This window comes from Cervus elaphus, chromosome 12 (assembly GCF_910594005.1).
Source record: "Cervus elaphus chromosome 12, mCerEla1.1, whole genome shotgun sequence".
Taxonomy (NCBI): Eukaryota; Metazoa; Chordata; class Mammalia; order Artiodactyla; family Cervidae; genus Cervus; species Cervus elaphus.
The window spans coordinates 46,383,056-46,405,524 of NC_057826.1; the positions used below are offsets into that span (position 1 = coordinate 46,383,056).

General features: G+C 38.2%; 1 protein-coding gene across 2 annotated transcripts in view; it reads right to left on the bottom strand.

Moving 5' to 3' along the window:
- The window catches only part of DNAAF4 (dynein axonemal assembly factor 4), a 72,094-nt gene extending 49,925 nt beyond the window's left edge, over positions 1-22,169 (bottom strand). For both annotated transcript variants that reach the window (XM_043920734.1, XM_043920735.1), the window contains exons 1-3: positions 21,880-22,169; positions 21,351-21,498; positions 18,402-18,535 (exon numbers count right to left, since the gene is read on the bottom strand). In XM_043920734.1, coding sequence (XP_043776669.1) covers positions 18,402-18,535; positions 21,351-21,498; positions 21,880-22,002 — 405 coding nt within the window. In that variant the 5' untranslated portion in view covers positions 22,003-22,169. The remainder of the gene's footprint in view (positions 1-18,401; positions 18,536-21,350; positions 21,499-21,879) is intronic.
- Positions 22,170-22,469: the final 300 nt, after the last annotated feature.

Sequence of the window (22,469 nt, forward strand, 5' to 3'; positions counted from 1 at the left end):
GTGTCTATCATGTAGGGACACAGCCAGCCACAAACCAGAAAGAGGCCTCATCAGAAAATGAATTGACCTGAAGCCAGATACTGAACTTCCCAGCTTCCAGAACTATTTAAAAATAAAGTTTTATTGCCTAAGCTGCACAGTCTGTGTTTTTGCTGTTGGCCTGTTATGGCAACCCAAGCAGACTAGGACATTTTCTTTTCCCTTTGGCAGATTTTCAGATTGGCCAAAGGTGGCCCAAAGACATCAGTGAGAGCTGTAAGAAGAACCAAAGGCTAAATAATTCACAAAGTGAAAAGTCAAACTCAGAAAAACTGAGAGGAACTTATTTAACTCACTGGCAAATTTGGACATAGGTAATCTACCCTTCAGTTTACTTAACTAAACTGAAATCTGGACTTTCATACAAAGCGTAAGAATTTGTAAGTGCCTTGGAAACTCCATGTGTAGATAAGGATGGCTTCCCAGGTGGTTCAGTGGTAAAGAATCTGCCTGCCTATGCAGAAGACGCAGGAGATGCCAGTTTGATCCCTGGGTTGGGACAATCCCCTGGAGGAGGAAATGGCAATCCACTCTAGTATTCTTGCCTGGAAAATCCCATGGACAGAGAAGCCCAGTCCAAGGGGTCACAAAGAGTCATACACAACTTAGTGACTAAGCACACAGACAAAGATAAGAGTAACTCTTACTAAAGTGTTAGCTCTATCTGTCCTTGAATAAAAGTTATTACTTGATAGAACATTCTCTGGTCTTACACTATATGACTTTACAGTCTTATCATGATTTGCTGATATCTTTTAAAGATCCAGCTTTGGCTTACTGTCGAAGAAATCATCCTGAAGTCAGTACTCAGGTTTACTACACAGAGACACAGTACTGATATATTTAATGTTATATATGCTAAAATGCTTCTATTAAACTAGCCTTCAGCTTCAAGGAGCAAAACTGACAGAATGGAGGAACAGAAGTAAAATTTAGTTTTTTAAACCAGATTTTGACTAATGGAAATTAGTTAATATCTTACTCTTGTACCCTACTCTTTACCTTATCCTTGCTGCTCAATAGTAACCTTATTCATCTCTGATAACAGACTTCTGCAAACAATTTCTTTTTGGAGGTGTCCTATTGAACTAAACTACTTCTGGTTCAAAAGAGCTTGCTGTTGAGATGATGGGAACCATCAACATCTTAAATTCTTTCAACTTCTCTCTGAAATAAAAGTATTTCTTCTCCCACACTCTGTTCTTTTCAAAGCTAACAAACACCCTAATCAGTATTATGAATGCATGACCCTACACCAACCATCTCTTTTCCATAATACATATACTAGCCACTAACAACTCAACTGGTATTCAAGCTTAACTCCATAAAGTATGGGCAACTGACTCCATACACAGAGCATTAAAAAAATTACTATCCTAAAATTATCTACTTACAAACCTTCAATAACTTCCCAAAAAGCTCACTCAGGTCTAGATTCAGGGACCCGGGGAAAGGAGAACAAGAAGACTGACTGTCCTGCACGCAAGTTGTAACAGCTCTGAAAAACGGACCACAGACTTTCCCTAAGCTCATGAGGCAACAGGACAAAAAAAAAAGATTTTAACCACACCTCTGGAAAAGATGATAAAGCCTACAGTAAACAAAAAAGTGGACATATATATAATTGCTGAAATTTTATTTCTGCACAGACTCTGTGAATTTGAGATATGCTTACACAAAAAGGAAGTAAGTCAGTAGACTTGACAAAGTGTAAATATAAGAAAGACAGTGTCAAAGACACTGGTTTTTCTCATGATACCATGCTGATGGCTACAGTTAATTTTTCATATGTTTGGAAATTTGGTAGATGTACATAGAGTTTTAGTAAATTCCTGTTAGAACAAAAAAAATTAAAAGTCTAAAAATAATCATAGGAAGATAAGCACTGTTCTGTTTTCAAAAATAAATGTTTTCTTATTAGGAAAAATAAATGTTTATTATTAGAAAAACATAAAAAATACAAAAAACAAAAGAGTAAATTATAAGAGATCTTACTCCCCATTCATTTTCTATACTTTTTAAATTATAAAAATAAGATTTCATGTAAAGGCCTTTTCAAATTGTCAGAAAACACATAGATATGGTATAATATTAACTGAAATAGAAAAGTCTTTCTTCAGATTCAAATGTAGTAACTACAAGGGACCCAGAATAACCAAAATAGTCTTTAAAAATACAAAGCTGGAAGGCTCATATTTCTCAATTTCAAAATATATTATTTACAAAGCTCCAGTAATGAAGAAAGTGTGGTATCGGGCTTACCTGGTGGTCCATTGGTTAAGAATCTGCCTTGCAATGCAGGGGACTCGGGTTTAATCCCTGGTCAGGGAACTAAGATCCCACACGCCATGGAGAAACTAAACCAATGCAACGCAGCTACTGACGCCGCGTGCCACAACCTGAGAGTCTGTGCACTGCAACAAAAGATCCTGCATGCCACAACTAAGACCCGACACAGTCAAATAAATTAAATAAAAACACAATTAACTAATTAAAAAAAGAAAGTGTGGTACTGACATAAGGACAGACACACAGACCAACGGAATAAAATTGAGAGTCCAGAAATAAATCTACACATCTATGCACTGACAGATTTTTGATAAGGTTACCAAAACCTTTCAAAGAGAGCAAGAATAGGCTTTTCAACAAATGGTGCTAGAACAACTGAATATCCACCAGCCAAAGAATGAGACAGGACCCATACTGCACACCATATACAAAAATTAGCTAAAAATGGAACAACAACCTAAATGTAAGGAGTAAAAACATAAAATTCCTAGAACACATAGGGTAAATGTTCATGACTTTGGATTTGGCAACAGATTTTTAGATATGACTGACACCAGAAGAATGAGCAACAAAAGAAAAAAAATAAACATATTGGACTTTAAATTTAAACCTTTCATGAGGCTTCCCTGGTGACTCAATGGTAGAGAATCTGCCTGACAATGCAGGAGACAACGTTCAACCCCTGGTCTGGGACTATCCCAACATGCTACAGAGCAACCAAGCCCATGTGCCCCAACTATCAAGCCTGTGCTCTAGAGCCCAGGAACCACAACTACTGACCCTGCGTGGCAACCACCGAAGCCCGCGCCCCCTAGAGCCTGTGCTCCACAATGAGAAGCCACCACAGTGAAGCTCACACACTGCAACTAGAGTGAAGCCCCTCCTCGCCGCAACTAGAGAAAAGCCCAGTCAGCAGCAAAGACCCAGCACAGCCAAAACTAAGCACATATTCTTAAAACAGACACTTCTGTGTACCAAAGGATACTACCAAAGAAGGATACTATCAAAGTGAAAAAACAATCTACAAAATAGAAGAAAGTATCTGAAAGTCATTAAAAAAGGCCTAGTATCTGGAATACATAAAGAACTCTTACAACTCAACAACAAAAACACAGAGAGAACAAGATGGAGGAGGAGTAGGTGGACATGCAGTACATCTCTCTCCACAGATACATCAGGGATACACCTTCGAACACAGAAGTGCACGCAGAACACAAGCTGGGAGCAGACAGGAGTACTTGACCAGCGGAAAAGAATATATAGAACCATGCAAAACTTGGCAGGAGGAAGGAACCAGGGGGAAAAACAGGAGTGTTAGTAGGACTGGACCTGCCCTCAGCAGGCGGGGGAACTGAAGCAGGGGTCGAGCCCCACATCGGGGCAACTGTCTGAGTCAGAGGAGAGACATTCAAGGCTGGAGTGAAACAGCTGATGTGTGGCAGCCTAAATGGAATGAAAATCAGACAGTCCTTGCCACAGACAGGGACACAGCTCCCCTGGAAGGTGCAGCAGCTGGCGTTTAGGGATTGTGGAGTAAATCCAGGTCGAGGGCTGCTGTTGACTGCGGAGACGGATAGAGAGGATGTGAGGGAGGAGACTGTGGTGGGAAATGCCTGTGGGGGAAAACCGGGCAGGCATGGAAGCAAAGCAGTACTGCTGAGTCATACCTAGGGGGTGGAGCCATCACCATAGCCTCTCTCCCCACACGCCAGCGTCGACAGCGGAACGAGAGAGGCTGGCCCGTCAAACACTAGACGCACTGAACTACAGAGCAGGACCCCATCCAGGGTGCCCTTTTATGTGCCTGATGTGCCAATTTACAGAGTAGGACCCCAGCCAGGGGGGCCCCTCTATGTGCCTGATGTGCCAAACAACAGAGAAGGACGCAAGGCAAGGGAGCCCTCTAAGTGTCTGAACGGCGGAGCTACAGAGGTAGACTGGCCAAAGAGGCCTTCTGATTGCCAGCTACAAGAGGCTCGAAAAAAGACACTGATAGGGCCATAACTCCTGTGGCGAAGGTAGTCCATGTCCCAGCACACTTGGCACCACCAGGGTCTCTGAAGCCAAGCAGCTGTCCACCTTCACACTCAACTCGCACTGGGAAGAGCTGCCACAGGCAAAAAATGTCTTGCATCTATGCACGCAGGATTGCTTTGGTCGCGTCCAGCTCTTTGTGACCCTGTAGACTGTGGCCTGACAGGCTTCTCTGTCAGGGGCAGTGGAACTACAGAAGAAGACCCAAAACCTTCCCACCAGCTGTACAAGCTGCAGATTAAATCCACATGATCAATTAGGCAGACTCTGTGTCTACGGAATATATAAAAGGACGTTGAGAGCCACCACAAAAAAAAAAAAAAAAAAAAACACTAGTTCTAATAGCTGTGGACATTGGAGGCAAGAACACAAAGGAGGAGGACCAGAACAGCCCAATTACAAGCACTGAAATTGAAGCTGTGATCAAAAATCTCCCAAAAAACAAAAGCCCAGGATCAGATGGCTTCACAGGAGAATTCTATCAAACATTTAGAGAAGAGCTAATGCCTATCCTTCTATAACTCTTTCAAAAAATTGCAGAGGAAGGAACACTTCCAAACTCATTCTACAAGGCCACCATTACCCTGATATCAAAACCAGACAAAGACAACACAAAGAAGAAAACTATAAGGCCAATATCACTGATGAACATAGATGCAAAAATCCTCAACAAAATGTTAGCAAACAGAATTCAGCAACACATCAAAAAGCTCACACACCATGATCAAGTTGCGTTTATTCCAGGGATGCAAGGATTCTTCAATATACACAAATCAACCTATGTGATACACCATATTAACAAATTGAAACATAAACACCATATGATAACCTCAATAGATACAGAAAAAGCCTTTGACAAAATTCAGCACCTATTTATGATTAAAACTCTTCAAAAAATGGGCACAGAAAGAACCTACCTCAACATAGTAAAGACCATATATGATAAGCCTACAGCAAACATTATTCTCAATGGTGAAAAACTGAAAGCATTCCCTCCAAGATCAGGAACAAGACAAGGGTGTCCACTTTCACCACTATTATTCAACATAGTTCTGGAAGTCCTAGCTACAGCAATCAAAGAATAAAAAGAAATAAAAGGAATAAAGATCAGAAAAAAAGAAGTAAAGCTCTCACTGTCTGCAGATGACATGATACTGTACATAGAAAACCCTAAAGATAGTATCAGAAAATTACTACAGCTGATCAGTGAACTTAGCAAAGTTGCAGGATACAAAATCAATACACAGAAATCACTTGCATTTCTATACACTAACAATGAAAAATCAGAAAGAGAAATTAAAGAATCAATTCCATTCACCATTGCAACAAAAAGAATTAAATATCTAGGAATAAACTTACATAAGGAGACAAAAAAACTGTACACAGAAAATTTTAAGACACTGATGAAAGAAATCAAAGGTGACATAAACAGATGGAGATATATTCCATGTTCCTGGGAAGGAAGAATCGATATCATGAAAATGACTATACTACCAAACGCAGTCTACAGGTGCAATGCAATCCCTATAAATTACCAATGGCATTTTTCACAGAACTGGAACAAAAAATTTCACAATTCATATGGAAACACAAAAGACCCTGAGTAGCCAAAGCAGTCTTCAGAAAGAAGAATGGAGCTGGAGGAATCAACCTTCCTGACTTCAGATTATACTACAAAGCTACAGTCATCAAGACTGTATGGTACTGGCACAAAAACAGAAATATAGACCAACGGAACAAGATAGAAAGCCCAGAAATAAACCCATGCATATATGGGTACTTTATTTTTGACAAAGGAAGCAAGAATATACAATGGGGCAAAGACAGTTTCTTTAATAAATCATGCTGGGAAAATGGGACAGCTACATGTAAAAGAATGAAATTAAAACACTTCCTAACACCATACACAAAGATAAACTCAAAATGGATTAAAGACCTAAATGTAAGACCCGAAACTATAAAACTCTTAGAGGAAAACAGAGGCAGAACACTCTATGACATAAATCAAAGCAAGATGCTCTATGACCCACCTTAGAGTAATGGAAATAAAAACAAAAGTAAACAAGTGGGACCTGATTAAACTTAAAAGCTTTTGCACAGCAAAGGAAACTATAGGCAAGGTGAAAAGACAACCCTCAGATGGGAGAAAATAATAGCAAATGAAACAGCTGACAAAGGATTAATTTCCAAAATATACCAGCAGCTCATACAACTCAAATGCCAGAAAAACAAATAACCCAATCAAAAAGTGGGGTAAAGATCTAAACAGACATTTTCCAAGACATACAGATGGCTAACAAACACAGGAAAAGATGTTCAACATCACTCATTATTCAGTTCAGTTCAGTTCAGTCGCTCAGTCGTGTCTGACTCTGTGACTCCATGAATCACAGCACGCCAGGCCTCCATGTACATCACAAACTCCCGGAGTTTACTCAAACTCATGCCCATCAAGTTGGTGATGCCATCCAGCCATCTCATCCTCTGTTGTCCCCTTCTCCTCCTGCCCCCAATCCCTCCCAGCAAAAGGGTCTTTTCCAACGAGTCAACTCTTCGCATGAGGTGGCCAAAGTACTGGAGTTTCAGCTTCAGCATCAGTCCTTCCAATGAACACCCAGGACCTATCTCCTTCAGGATAGACTAGAGAAATGCAAATCAAAACTACAAAGAGATATCACCGCACACTGGTCAGAATGACCATCATCAAAAAGTCTACAAACAATAAATGCTGGAGAGGGTGTGGAGAAAAGGGAACGCACTTGCACTGTTGGTGGGGTAAATTGATACAACCACTGTGGAGGACGGTATGGAGATTCCTTAAAAAACTAGGAATAAAACAACAAAAAGACAAATATTCCAATTATAAAATGGGCAAACTGACTTAAATAGACATTTTGGCAAATAAGATATACAAATGGCCAAGAAACACATGAAAAGATGCTCAAAATCACTGTCAAAGAAATGCAAATCATAACCACACTGAGATACCAATTCACATCTGATAGGATGGCTATAATTTTAAAAAAAAGGAAAATAACAAGTGTTAACAAGGATGGAAGGAACTGGAATCATCATATACTGCTGGAAAGAATGTAAAATTGTACAATTATGAGAAATTATTTGGTGATTCCTCAAAAAATTAAATATACGATTTCAAATGACCCAGCAATTCTATTCCTAGGTTTATACACAAATCAGTTGAAAACATTTACGCAAACAAATACTTATAAGTGAATGTTAACAGTAGCACTATTTACAAAAGCCAAAAGATGAAAAGAAACCAAATTTCCACCAACTGATGAATGGATAAACAAACTGTGGTATACTCATGCAATGGAATATTGTTCAGCCATAAAAAGAATAAAGGTCTCAGACATGTTACAACATAGATAAATTCTAAAAACATTATATTAAGTGAAAGACTGAAGACACCAAAGGCCATATATGGTATGTGAAAGGTTCAGAATAGGCAAATTCATAGAGACAAAAAGGAGACTAGGGATTTTTAGGGGAGGGAAGAGTGAGGAGTGACTACTAATGGGCATGGGGTACCTTTCAGAGGTGATAAAAATATTCCAAAATTAGATAGTAATGATGGTTGTATAACCTGTGAATAAACAAAGCCAAAGAATTGTACACTTTTTTTTTTCTATATATATATATATGGACCTCCATGGTGGCTCAGTGGCAAAGAATCCGCCTACCACTGCCAGGAGACACAGGTTCGATCATTAGGTTGGGAAGATCCCCTAGAGAAAGAAATAGCAATGATACTCTAGTATTCCTGACTAGGAAATCTCATGGACAGAGAAGCCTGGCGGGTTACAGTCCATGGGGTCACAGAAGAGTCAGACACGACTTAGTGACTAAACAACAACAAATATATATGTACACATATACACACAAAACAGAGTATTATTCAACCTTAAAAAAGAGGGAAATCTTGCCATGTGCAACAACACGGAAGAACCTGGAAGGCAGTACACTGAGCAAAATAAGCCACACAAAAATAAATACTGTATGGTATCATGTGCTGAGCTTAGTCGCTCACTCATATCTGACTCTGCAACCCCACGGACTGAAGCCCACCAGAGTCCTCTGTCCATGGTGATTCTCCAGGCAAGAATACTGGAGTCGGTTGCCATGCCCTCCTCCAGGGGAGCTTCCCAACCCAGATATCGAACCCAGGTCTCCTGCAATGCAGGTAGATTCTTTACCATCTGAGGCACCAGGGAAGCCCATACATGGAATCTTAAAAAAAAAAAATCAGAATCACAGAAAGTTGAGTCGTGATGCCAGGGGCTGGAGGGGAGGGGAGGAAATGGGAACACATTGGTGAAAGGGCACAAACTTTCAGCTGTAAGATGAGTAACTGCTGAGGATCTAATGTATACAACATATTGATTACAGTGATAAACTGTACTACATAACTGAAAGTTGTTAAGAGAGTAGATCTGAAGGATTCACCTCAAAAAAAAAAGATGAAAAAAAGGTAGCTATGTGAAGTGACAGATTTATTAGTGAACTTGAAAATGTGATTCCTTCCACTATATAAACATGGATCAAATCTTCACATTGTATGGTTTAAATATACTACAATTTTATTTGTCAATTTTCCTGCAGTAACTGGAAAAAAACAGCTTAAAAATTTAAAAAGTCACCATGGCAGCAGCAGGAAGAAGGAAAACAAACAAAAAGCCAGAGTGCATTTGGTCTGTAAAACTTGTTATTAAAAATATCAGAGATGAGAAAGATAAAAAAATAAAATGTAAAAGCAATAGTGATAGGGGAGTAACCAAGACAGCTGAGTAGCAAAATTTCACACCCTCAAAGACCCAGAACGAAGGCAATAAGGTGAAAGGAGCTTAGGTCAAAGCCACTGGCTGATACTGGAAAACTTCCCAAAGAGCCAGGAAGTGACTTGGATTCCTCCTAAGGACACTGGCAGCAGGCACTCTGTGGAGCTTGTTCCACCATGAGAACACTGGTGCTAGGAACATTCTGGAGTTCTCCCTCTAGCAGGAAGCTTACTTGCCCACCAGCCTATCAGCACCAGTACAAGGACACTACAGTCAAGCTACAAGCTTCACAGTAGACCTAGCTTTCCTCACCAGTGGGCAAGCACCAGCCTTGGCTACACAGTCTTTCAGCCAGGGCCAGATCCCAGACTTTAGAATCTGGCCCTGCCCACCGGTGGGCTGACACAAGACATAGGATCCCCCAGGATCCATCCCCACCTTCTAGCAGGTAACACGAATCCTGAGATCCCCCAGGCCCTGCAGCCAGATGCTCCAGGGTCCCCTGCCCAAAGATAGACTTAGTGGGACCTGGCCCCACTCACCATCAGACTAGCATCAACTTTGGGACAGCCCAAGCCATGCAGCCAAACATACCAAGACCCAGCTCTGTCCACTGTCAGCTGACTTCTTCCTTATCAGAAGGGCCTCACATACAACAGGGATAGGCGTGAGCCCTGTCTACCCATGCCCATGCCCACAGCAGTTGGCCCTGACACAGGAGAAGGCCCCACTTATCTGCATAGGAGTTAGCCCTAAATCATATAACTCTGGTGACCCAAGGAGAGTATGTTTTTGGGTCCCATAGGGTTGTCTTTTACATAAGGTCAATTCTCCATGATCAGGAAATATAAACAATCTACTTAATACCTACAAATAAACACAAAGAATTAGGCAAAATGAGGTAACAAAAGTCTATGTCCAAACAAAGGAACAAGACAAAACTCCAGAAATAGAACTACACAAAGTGAAGACCAAATCTAACCAATAAAGGATTTAAGAATAAATAAACACAGTGTGAAACTTAACAAACAGCTAGAAAATGTAAAGAACCAAACAGAGCTGATGCATATAATAAGTGAAATAAAAAACAACAGAAGGAATCACAGTAGGTTATATGATACAGAGGAACAGATCATTGAACTGGAAGACAAAGTAGTGGAAATTACCAAAGCTGACAGGAAAAAAAGACAGCATTTCTAAAAAATGAGGACAATCTTAAAGACCTCTAGAACAACGTCAAGCAAACAAATAATCACAATATATGGGTCCCAGATGGAGAAGAGAGAGAGAAGGGGGCAGAGAACTTATTAGAAGTGATAATAGCTGAAAATTTCCCATTCTAGGAAAGGAAACAGGTCCAGGGAACACAGAGTCCCATATAACATCAATCCAAAGGGGTCCACATCAAGACACACTATAAATTAAATGGCAAAAATTAAAGATGAAGAGAGAATCTTAAAAGCATCAAGGGAAAAGCAACTAGTTACATACAAGGGAGTGCCCATAAAACTGGTAGATAACTTTTCAGCAGAAACTTTGCAGGCCAGAAGGGAGTGGCATTATATATTTAAAGTAATGAAAGGGAAAAATCTACAACCAAGAGTATATGGCAAAGCTATTTTGGATTTGAAAGAGATAATCTGACACACAAGCAAAAGCAAAGAGTTGAGCACCACTAATCTGGCTTTATAAAGAATTAAAGGGTCTTCTCTAAGCAAAACAGAAAAGACCAGAACTAGACATATAAAAGTTATAAAAGAATACAATCTCATTGTATATACTCAATTTGTATATACTCAAATTGTATATACTCAACTGTATATACTCAAATATACAATTGAGTATATACTCAAATATACATATATATACTCAAATATACATAAATATACTCAAATATATATATATACTCAAATATATATATATATTGAGTATATACTCAAATATACGAGTATATACAATGAGTACTCATTGTATATACTCAAATATACAGTAAAGGTAGTAGATCAACCACTTATAAAGTTGGTAGGAAGGGTAAAAAAACAAAGTAGTAAAATCATCTATATCCATGATAGGCAGTTACAGGATATACAAAACAAAAATATGTAAAAAAAAATGTCAAAAGCATTAAATGTGGGGGGGGGGGGGAGAGTAAAAACAAACACTCACATACATATATAGGTTACTGTATACAACTTCATGGTAACCACAAACCAAAAATGTATAACAGAAACACAAAAAAGAAATGAATCCAAACATAATACTAAAGAAAGGAATCAAATCATAAGGGAAGACAGCAAGAGAAGAAAGGAATAAAAAGAACTACAAAAACAACCCCAAAACTTAACAAAATGGCAGTAAGTACATACCTATCAATAATTACTTTAGATGTAAAAGAACTAAAAGGATCAATTAAAGGACAAAGAGTGGCTGAATATATACAAAAACAAGACCCATCTGTATGCTGCCAACAAGAGACTCATTTCATATCTAAAGACACACAGATTGAAAGTAAGAGGAGGGAAAAAGGTATTTCATGCAAATGAAAATGGAAAAAGCTGGAGTACCAATATTTACTACCAGACAAAATAGACTTTAAAACAAAGATTGTAACAAGAGATGAAAAAGGACATTACATAATAATAAAGGAATCAATCCAACAAGATATTACAAGATATAATCATTGTAAATATATGCTCACTCAACATAAGAACACCTAAATACATAAATATGAACAAACATAAAGGCAAAAATTGACATTAACAAGTAAAAGTAGTGAACTTCAACACCCCATTTAAATCAATAGATGATTCAGACAAAAAAATCAATACGGAAACACTGGCCTTAAATAACACATTAGATCAGATGGCCTTATATATATGTGTGTATATATATATATAACATTTTATTCAAAAATAGCAGAATAAGTATTTCAAGTGCACATGGAACATTCTCCAGGACAGATCACATTCTAGGCTACAAAATATGCCTGAACAGATTTAAGAAAACTGAAATCATATCAAGCATTTTTTCTGACCACAACGCTATAAGCTTAGAAAGAAAGTGCAAGAAACACAAACATGTGGAGGCTAAACTAAATGCTACTGAGCAAGAAACAGGTCACTGAAGAAATCAAAGGGGAAATCAAAAAATACCTGGAGACAAATGAAAATGGAAACAATGACTGAAATCTATGCCGCGGAGCGAGAGCAGTTCAAGGAGGCAAGTTTACAGCAATATGAGCTTACATGAAACAGGAAAAATCTCAAGTAAACAACCTAATAATAATCTGAAGAACTAGAAAAAGAACAAATAAAATGCAAAGTAGAAGGAAAGAAATACAGAGATCAGAGAAGAAATAAATAAAATAGAGGCTAAAAAATAATTTTAAGAAACCACTGAAACTAAAAGCTGAATCTGTCAAAAAATAAAATTGATGAACTATTACTTAGACAGATAAATTAAAAAAAACAACAGGCCCAAATAAAATCAGAAATGAAAAAGATCAGTTATAATTAACATCACAGAAATACAAAGGATCATAAGAAATTACTCAGACAATTTATACATCAATAAAATGGACAACCTAAAGGAAATGGATAAATTCTTAGAGACGTAAAATCTCCCAAGATTGAATCAAGAAAAAATATACAATATGAACAGACCAATTACCAGTACTGAAATTGATTACTGCCTTTAAAAACTCCCAATGAACAAAAAGTACAGGAAAGACAGTTTCACAGGTGAACTGTACCAAATATTTTAAAGAAAAGTTAACATCTATCCTTCTAAAACTACGCCATAAAACTGAAGAGGAAGGAATGCTTCAGAAGTCATTATACCAGGCCAGCATTACCCTGATACCAAAACCAGACAAAGACACCACCAAAAAAAAAAAAAGAAAAGAAAAGAAAATTACAGGCCAATATCACTGACGAACACAGATGTGAATATCTTCAACAAAATACTAGCTAACTGAATCCAAAAGTACATGAAAGGGATTAAACACCATGATCAAGTGAGATTTATCCCAGGAATGCAGGGATATCCACAAATCAATCAATGTGATACACCACAGTAACAAACTGAAGAATAAACATCTTAAGATCATCTAAACAGATGCACAGACAGCTGTCAACAAAATTCAACATCCATCTATGATAAAAACTGTCCACAAAGTGGATACAAGAGGGAATATACCTGAACATATTAAAGGCCATATATGACAAACCTAGCCAAATCACATTCAATGGTAAGAAGCTGAAGCATTTCCTCTAAGATCAGGACAAGCCAAGGATTCCCACTCTTGCCTCTTTTATTCAACATAGTATGGAAAGTCCTAGCCATAAAAACCAGACGATAAAAGACAATGAACCCAAACTGGAAAGGAAGAAGTAAAACTATTTCTGTTTACAGATGGCATGATACTATATAAAGAAAATCCTAAAGATGCCACCAAAAAACTATTAGAATTAACACATGAATTCAGTAAAGTTGAAGGATATAAAGTTAACCTATAGCAACTTGTTGCATTTATATACACTAACAAACTACCAAAAAGAGAAATTTAAAAGTCATATTTACAGGAGTTCCCTACTGGCCTAGTGGTTAGGATTCCAGGCTTTCCCTGCTATGACTCAGGTTCAATTCCTGGTCAGGGAACTGGAATCCCATAAGCTGCAAGATTAAATACATAAATAAAACAATCACCTTTACAAATGCATAGAACAAAAAAATGAGAAAGCAGTTACTTGTAGCTTTTCTATACGTTAGTTATACATGCGTCCAATAAACAGGGCATGTGGCTTCACCAATAAGGACTTTTTAAAGACCCTATAGTATAATCTAGACAACTCCAGAAAGCAACTCACACATAATCAGGCGAAGTTACCATTCCACGCTTCTGAGTTTCAACTTTAAGAAAATAGCAGAAGAAAGCACTTCAAATTTGACCTATTTAGGTTAAAAATTAGTGGGAAAACAAGTTCCTTAAAAGAGAAAATAAAATAGAACCAAAAAATTCAAAACAGAAGATAACCTACAAAACAAAGAGTGAAAAAAACAGGAAAAGTAGGCAACAGTAATCCAAAGCAAAGAGGGGAAAAAGCATGTTTCAGATTAGTCTGGCATCAATATTCCAAGCTTCTATTAAGTCACCCCTACTCCATCTCAATTCTTCATGCTCTGGGTAGATGAACTTTCTACCTTCACCATGAAAACAAAGGATTACTTTAACTATCTGTGTCATGAAAAATTTTCCAAACCCCTGGTTATTCTTTATTCCTGCCCTTTAGTCAAAAGATAAAATATCCCCTATTGCATAGGACTTAATTTTTTCACCTGTTCCAACCTTCATCCCACCACAAAAAAACTGCTTCATCATCAATCCTCTCTCCTGGTTATATTATCAATCTCTCCCTCTTTACTGGCTTCTTTCTTCAACACAAAAATATGTTCAAAATCCTTTCATCCTAAGAATACAAAAGTTCTGCCTCCTCCTTGCAACCTCTTCAAACTCATTAGCCAGAATGAGGTTTCTAAAACACAAAACCAATTATTTTGGTATTCTTGCTGAAAATTCCTAAAGAGTTCCCCTCAAGAGATTTTTCTAAATATTTTTATTCAGAAAAATTTTATTTCTCATCACAACTGTTCCAAATTCTGTGGAGCACTTATACAAAACTGACTATAATGTCATTTTCCCATTCATCCCTAGATAACTGTAGCTCATTCTCCAGTATTCAGCACAAACTACACTGCCTCCTATTTCCTGACCATCCTTACAGACTGAGATACCAATCTTTAGGCAGTGTTTTCTCTTTATCTGCCCATGACTTCTTATGCACACCAGGCTGTAAACTTTGCTTTTTATTGTCTGTCACCCTCTCTATACTATAAGTAAACTGAAATCGAAGACTGACTTGTCAGCTCTGCCTCAATATCTTTTAAAAGTATTCAATAAATGTCTGCTAAATGAATGACAGATCAGTAGCAAAGATAAGGAGACATGGATGCAGTAAACCAAGGTTGAAGCGATAGACTTGAAGTAAAGATATATTTGCACATATGTAAAACTGACTGCCATTTGAAATATCATTCTATTGTATATAAAGCAATCATTTTATGGGGCTTGAAAGGGAACCAACAGAATAGACAGACTGTCTCCTGCTGGTTCCTGCTTATGTGCAGATGTGGATCATCTTCCTTTCTGCCTAAGAATAAAGCAGTTACAAAGAAAAGGCAGTGCTAAGGATGTTGTAGAGAGATGGAGTCAGGGCTTAGATTCACTACTCTGTCTCTGAATTTCTCCTGCTAGATGAAATCAAATTATCTTTATTGTTTAAACTCCAATCTTTTCAATTCAAACTAAGTTATAAAATGGCCAAAATTTTCTTCCTTAGTTATAAGCATGTCCCTTTGCAATGTGACTTCATCTTTCTTCCCCAGAAAAGGTGCAGTCTATTTCTCTAACCCTAATTTGGGCTTGATTCTATGCAATATTAGGTAAATGGAACATTAGAAAATGTGACACAGAAGTGTGTTTAAAGGGGCTTGTACATTAGGGCTTTCCCATTCCTGATCCCGGAAACACTAATTATGAAGTAAAGAAATCTGTGCTAAAAAAAAAAAAGAAAGAAATCTGTGCTAACCTGGAGAATGAAACACCACATGGAGAGGAGTTTTGGCTTTCCAAGGCAAAGCTCTAGACATATGAGTGAGGTCATCCTAGAACATCCAGCCACAACCAAGGCAAACTCAGACCATAAGAACTGCCTGACCAACATGCAGAATCATGAGAAATAATGTGTTAAGCCAGAGGTCCTCAATCTCTGGGCCACAGATCAGTAACTCCTCAGATCAGTGGCAGTTATTAGATTAGAAATAAAGCACACAATAAATGCAATGTGCTTGAATCATCCTGAAACCATCACCTCCCACTCCCGGTTCACAGCAAAATCCACGGAACTGGTCCCTGGCACCAAAAAAGCTGGGAATTGCTGTTTAAGCCACTAAATTTTGGATAGTTTTTACACAGTGTTATTGACTAGATATTTGGTTTGGTGGTTTAGTCACTAAGTCGTGACTGACTCTAGCCTGCCAGGCTTCTCTGTTCATGGGATTTCCCAGGCAAGAATACTGGAGTGGATTGCCATTTTCTTCTCCAGAGGATCCTCCCAACCCAGGGATTGAACCTGGGTATATTGCATTGCAGACAGTCTCCTGAATTGCAGTCTAGATGTTTGAGTCCCCTCAAATGTGTTAAAGCTCTAACTCCCGTTTACATGGATTTCTGAGGAAGTAATTAAGGATAAATGAGGTCATAAGGGTGGGGCCCTGATACAACAGGATATGCCCTACTAAGAAGATACACCAGAGATTTTTTTCTCTCTCTTTTAGTTATCTGCAAGCCAATAATAGAGCTATTACCCACTATACCTTGATCTGAGACTTCTAGGCCCTAGACCTGCAAGAAGACAAATGTGTGTTGCTTTAAGTCATCCACTCTGTGCTGTTCTGTTAGGGAAGCCTGAGCAGTTTACCACCATACAGCATAGCAAACTGAAACAGTGAGTCTTAACACTAGCCCTGCTCAGTTTTTAAAAGATTACTACGAAAAAAAAAAACAAAAAACCTGGTTTTGGTATATGTAAATCAAGTTTTAAGCTAATTTATGGTTTAACCTAATAATGAGCTGCCTGTCATCATATTGCTTCATTTACTCTTAATGGACCATCAAAGTTCTTTTCTAAATGGTGTCTAATATTGTACAGAGTAAAATTCGCTACATTTATCCATCAGATTAGAATTTTACTATGATTACAGAGTACTCAAACAATGTAGTCACATTAATTTATTCAAATATTTGAGCACCTACTATTTACTTGGCAATGGTTATGATAAGGATGAAAGAAAATATAGTCTCAACTCTCAACAATACTCAGGGGAAGAGACAGACAAAATGAATAGTTTGTAGTGTAGGGTACAGACGTTCACAGGTTCTATCACTTCAATGTAAACTACAGCTTCATTCTTTATACATTAATGCCCCTAGACTACCTTTGCAAATACCAAAGTCAGGCTTTCATATGTCAGGAGATATTTATCAACTTCAAGGTAGAGCATTGTGGTACTGCCTGGCAATCAATTGTTCAGCTTTGTTATATTTACCAATGCAGCAGTATGCGGGCTATTAATTTATCAGTTCAATAAATACTTATTTGCTGCCACAAATTTTATACTACTTTGCTTGTATTTTTTTAAAATTCAGGAAAAGTTTGATCGTAGTCATAATACGATCAAGAAAAGGTGGAACTCATCAAGTATACTAAAAGCAGAAATCTTTGGATGGCTGACCACATGTTCAATTATTAAGTAAAACACGAAGTATATTAACCATTGGCAATATTTAAAAGTCAAGTAAAAGTGATAAGCAGAGAAGTCTTTGGAATTATGGACTGGAATTATGAACTGTTGATTATAAAAACAACACTAGTGATCCAAACGCAAAAGAACAATCATGAGTCCACAGAGCTCTTGATGAGATAATGCTTGTTATAGATTTCTTAGTCATTTCAAAATGAGAATTTAAGATGGGAAATTATTTGTAAAAATTAGTCAGAATAGGTAAACCTATAGAGACAGAAGGTAGATTAGTGGTTGTCTAGGGTTAGAGGTTTGGATGAATAGGGAGTGACTGCTCATGGTGCAGGGTTTCTTTCTGGGGTGATGAACATGTTCTAAAATTGATTGTGGTGATGGTTTTATGACTCTAAATATACTAAAGAAGCACTGAATTGTAAGCTTTTAATAGGCAAACTGTATGGTATGTGAATTATATCTCAAAAAATATATTGCTGATTAAAGCTTTAACTTGAAAGCCTCAACAATTAAAAGATATTATTCGTCAATATTCAGTGTTGAATCTATGCTTTTCTTGTTTTAAATAATAATGTACATCAATATCAATATAAAAAAAGAAGTAAAACACTTCCACCATAAAACCTTATAACTTTTGTTCCCCTGGAAATAGAACATTCTCCCTAAAACAGGTAAATCCATTGTTCAACCTTCATGCTTTCATACAGCTTTTCAGAAGTAGCAGACAACCTATGTAACACAGCAAGTCCTGTAACCAAAGTATAAACAAAAAGGTGGAAAGCACAGTAGATGGAACAAATTATCACTGCATAGTTTACTACTATATCTTTAATTAAAGGACCTTCCTATCAATCTGCAACTTACCTTCATCATGACACCTAGTGTATATTTTTGATCTTCCCTCCTTGCCACAGCTTTTGCTTCCGTAGCTTCTTTTGCTCTTTCCTGTGCTTGTAGGATAGATTTCTCCCTTATTCTTTGCATCATCTCTTTGTCAACTAAAACATAAAGAATATCACTAAATTAGAATCATGATGAATTTGTTTTACTTAGGAGAATTTGTTTTTCCTACATATTGATCTGGATTAAGATGGTTTTGGACCCAACTTCACATGCAGAAGTAAGAACATTTCTCAGTATTAAACTAGTCAAGAAGCTAATAAGAGTGACTGTAACAGTAATGAATTAGCAAAGAATGGATGCTTTTGTGCACTGAGAAAGACAGACAGACACAGAGAGACAGAGAGGAAAGATACGAATGACTTTCAAAAAAAAAAAAAAGAAAGATACGAATGAGAGAGAAGAGGAGCAATGCAGAGAGGAAATAAGAGAGGGAATGAGGATGCAGAGAGGGGAGGGAGAGAAGGAGGAGAGGGTCACAAGAGGGAGAAAAAGGGTGTGCAATGAGAGGGATGGGGAGAGGCAAGGGGGGCCGGAGGGGAGGAAAGAGAACACACTGATACTCCTCTCTCTCCTATTAGCTTATAAACCTGATCACAATCAAGCATCACTATGAGGTCTCTTAGAAGAGTACATGGGTTGAGATCATCTGACATGATCAATCACCTTCAAAAATATAAATGGTGAGCTTTATGTATGAAGAGTACAGGGCAAGCTTTAGGAAAAATTATAAAGTCACATGACATGTTACATACAGAACTTTACCATTCAGTCATTTTTTATTCAGTGATTCAGTATTTTAGAAACTGCAGGCTGTGATCCATTATGGGGTAAATTATCTTAAGAGAATAAGGATTAAGGAAGGGATCTAGACTTTGAAGGAAAAAAACAGTAGGAGAGAGGAAACTTGGGAGAGAGTGAAGTAAGAAGTGACAAGGAGGGCAGGAGTGGAGGGATGACTAGTAAACCCTTATACTAACCCTTCATATTATTTTAAAATATGTGAAAATAATACATAAAGAAAACGAGTTACAAAGTGTTATATTAAAATACTTACAAAATATTAAGTCTTATATTAAAACACAAAACATTAAATTTGTGATATACAAATATCTGCTTCTTTATTTATGCATTATATAATATATAGCAAAATGTCTAATATATAATTTCAAAGTAATGCATCTAAAAGGCAAAGGTACCTGATATGAACATGTTGTGATTTTTATTGATACTCCTTTTGATTGTTGTCTACATTCATAATTGAAGGGAATATTAAATTTCAGTTAAAAATGAGTAAAGAGTATGGAATTTTTACCCATCCAAGATCCTGGCTGGAAATCAGGACTGCAATGAGGTCTGAAGCCTCTTCCCAACCATCCACCTGTTTTAGTAACAGGGTGGTAGAGAGCTGGACCAGGGGCAGAAATAATTTTTAAAAAATCGTTTCCAAATTAAATGCTCCACATCTAAAAGAAATGAAAAATGGATCAAGAAGGAACTTCAGAAAAAACTGGAGCAGTATTTTGTGAATAATGAGGGAGGCAGGCTTGGAGTAGATATTGGAGTTTCATAACACTACATGTGGAAAAAAAGATTATTAAAACAAGTCCACTGAATTGCATGTAAAAATGAGTTTGAAAAAAATAAAAAATAAAAATCAAGGTTAACAAATTTAAAAAAAACTGAGTTTGACTTCTAAAAGAATCTCAAACTTGGTTTCTGAAGTAAAGTTAATGTTCATTACTTGTTATATAAGTTAGTTTCAAGACTGTTTTGATTCGTCTAATTGGCAATTACAGTCAAACCCAATCTGCTGCCTGACTGCTCACAGCACATAGGCTAAGAATAATTTTTAAAGTTTTAAGTAGTTGAAAAAATCAAAATAATAGTAATGTTTAATGACATAAGTGGCTCAAACTGTAAAGAGTTTGCCTGTGATGCAGAAGATCTGGGCCGGGAAGATCCCATGGAGAAGGAAATGGCAACCCACTCCAATATTCTTGCCTGGAAAACCCCATGGACAGAGTAGCCAGACAGGCTACAGCCCATGGGATAGCATAGAGCTGGACAAGACTGAGTGACTAACACTTACACTTTTTCACTTTTAAAAACTAGAATAAATTGAAATTTCAGTGTCAATAAATATATATTGTCTATGGCTGCTTTTGCACGACAATGACATAGCTGAGTAACTCTAACACAGACCACATAGCCCACAAAATCCAAAATATCATTTGGTCCTTTACAGAAAAAGTTTGCTAACACTTGGCTCAAATGGTCAAAATTTGGAATAGCTGACCATGTAACTATGAAAGAGAAGAATCAAGCAGCTGTGCAACGAAAGTAGATATGTAAATCAGAGAGGACTGTTATGATTAGAAAACAAAATTCCCTTCCCATTCCTGCATAAGGAGCCAAACAGGCTTCCCTGTCTTTCACTATCTTCTGTAGTATATATCTTCAAATATGTAGCCACTGTTGAGTGTGACCTTAGGCAATTACTTAACCTTTCTGCACCTCAGTAGCCTCACCTTAATAGGAAAAAAAAAAAAAATGGTGGGGGTGGTGAGTACCTAAGTGATAGACTATTACAAGGATTAATAGATGAACTAATGCCTAATACGAAATGAGTGCTCGTAAAGGCCACACCTGCAGGCCTTATCCTCTGAAGACAGAAGCTCACATCGTTAAAGAGCTATTATTAACAGACTCTAATTTTTTAGAAATTCGATACTCAATGATTAGGTTATTAGGTTATTTAAGAGGAAGCTGAAGCACTACCTCATTTAAATCACACTCGTGCCTATTTTGTTTTCCTAGAAGAGCAACATAATTATTTCAAAACATAAATTTTTGAATAGTATAAAGTTTAAAAAGCACAACCGGCTTAACATCTTTTAGTAAAGAACTTACCACCTGACAGAGAAAGGGTCTCCCACATGGCTGCTTCTTTTTTGTGCAGGGTGAAAACAATAATGTTATTCCCAATCTTGGCTTTGCTGCTCTCATCGTCTATGGGAGCATAGAGAAACGCCTCGAATAAAAATGGAGGGCTGTTCACCTATTCAGAGGGGGGAAACGGAAGTTAATCTGGCTACACAAAATGAAAGGCACACCCCTTAAGAAATAAGTGATGGAGGCCAAAATCATTTTCTTAAATTCCTGCTATAAATTTATTCCCAGGTCACGATAAAAGTAGCAAGGCATATGGAAGCCATGGATAAAATCATCCCTGACCCGATGACATCTATCTACAGACGAGGTGTCACCTGTATGAGATTCGTAACTTATTTTGTTTGTTTTGCTTTGTTTTATTTTTAATAGGACTAATATTCTAGGATGCTCATCTGCAAGGACGCGCCTTTTGCGCGTCCACAGCCGTGCCGTAGCAGACGCCTCAGACCACACCCCTGGGGCCGGCCGGCACGACTTGCGCTCCTACCTTCAGATAATTTTCGGTGCAGAACACGTCCGCGTCTCGGACGCTGACGCCTCGGAGGGGCACAGAGATGAAGACCGCAGTGCTCGTCTGCCGCCAGCTGTAATTGCTAAGCTGCAGCGGCATCCTGGGAGGCAGCCGGCGAGAGCGAGGAGGACTCACGCCCGCTCGGTTGCTAGGGAAGCCGGGGTTACCACACGCCAGCCCTTCCGGGTCAGAAGGGCCGGGGCACCCGGCGTTCCCAGCGTGCCCCGGGCGCGCCCCTGCGGCCTCCCTGCGGACTCCCCTCGCGACTGCCTGGGTCGGCTTGTGGGGGCGTTCCCGCTGTTTGGGGTCTTATCCCTTCGGGAATCTGTGAAGTAGCAGGCCCACTTCCGCTTAAGCAAGAATGAAGCTTCACGCCTGAAAATGCAAAAAAGGGACGTAGGAAAGCGTCACCCGTGAGAAGCAGGTGCGACGCCCACGCGCCGTGGCAGCCTGGCCTTTTGTTTGCTGTGACGGAAGCTGTAGAAGTTAGCACCCTTTGGTGTTCTTGTTCGGGGAATTTCCTGCTCATATAGACATTCTCGCCTAGAAGCTTGCCTGTCCTGTTA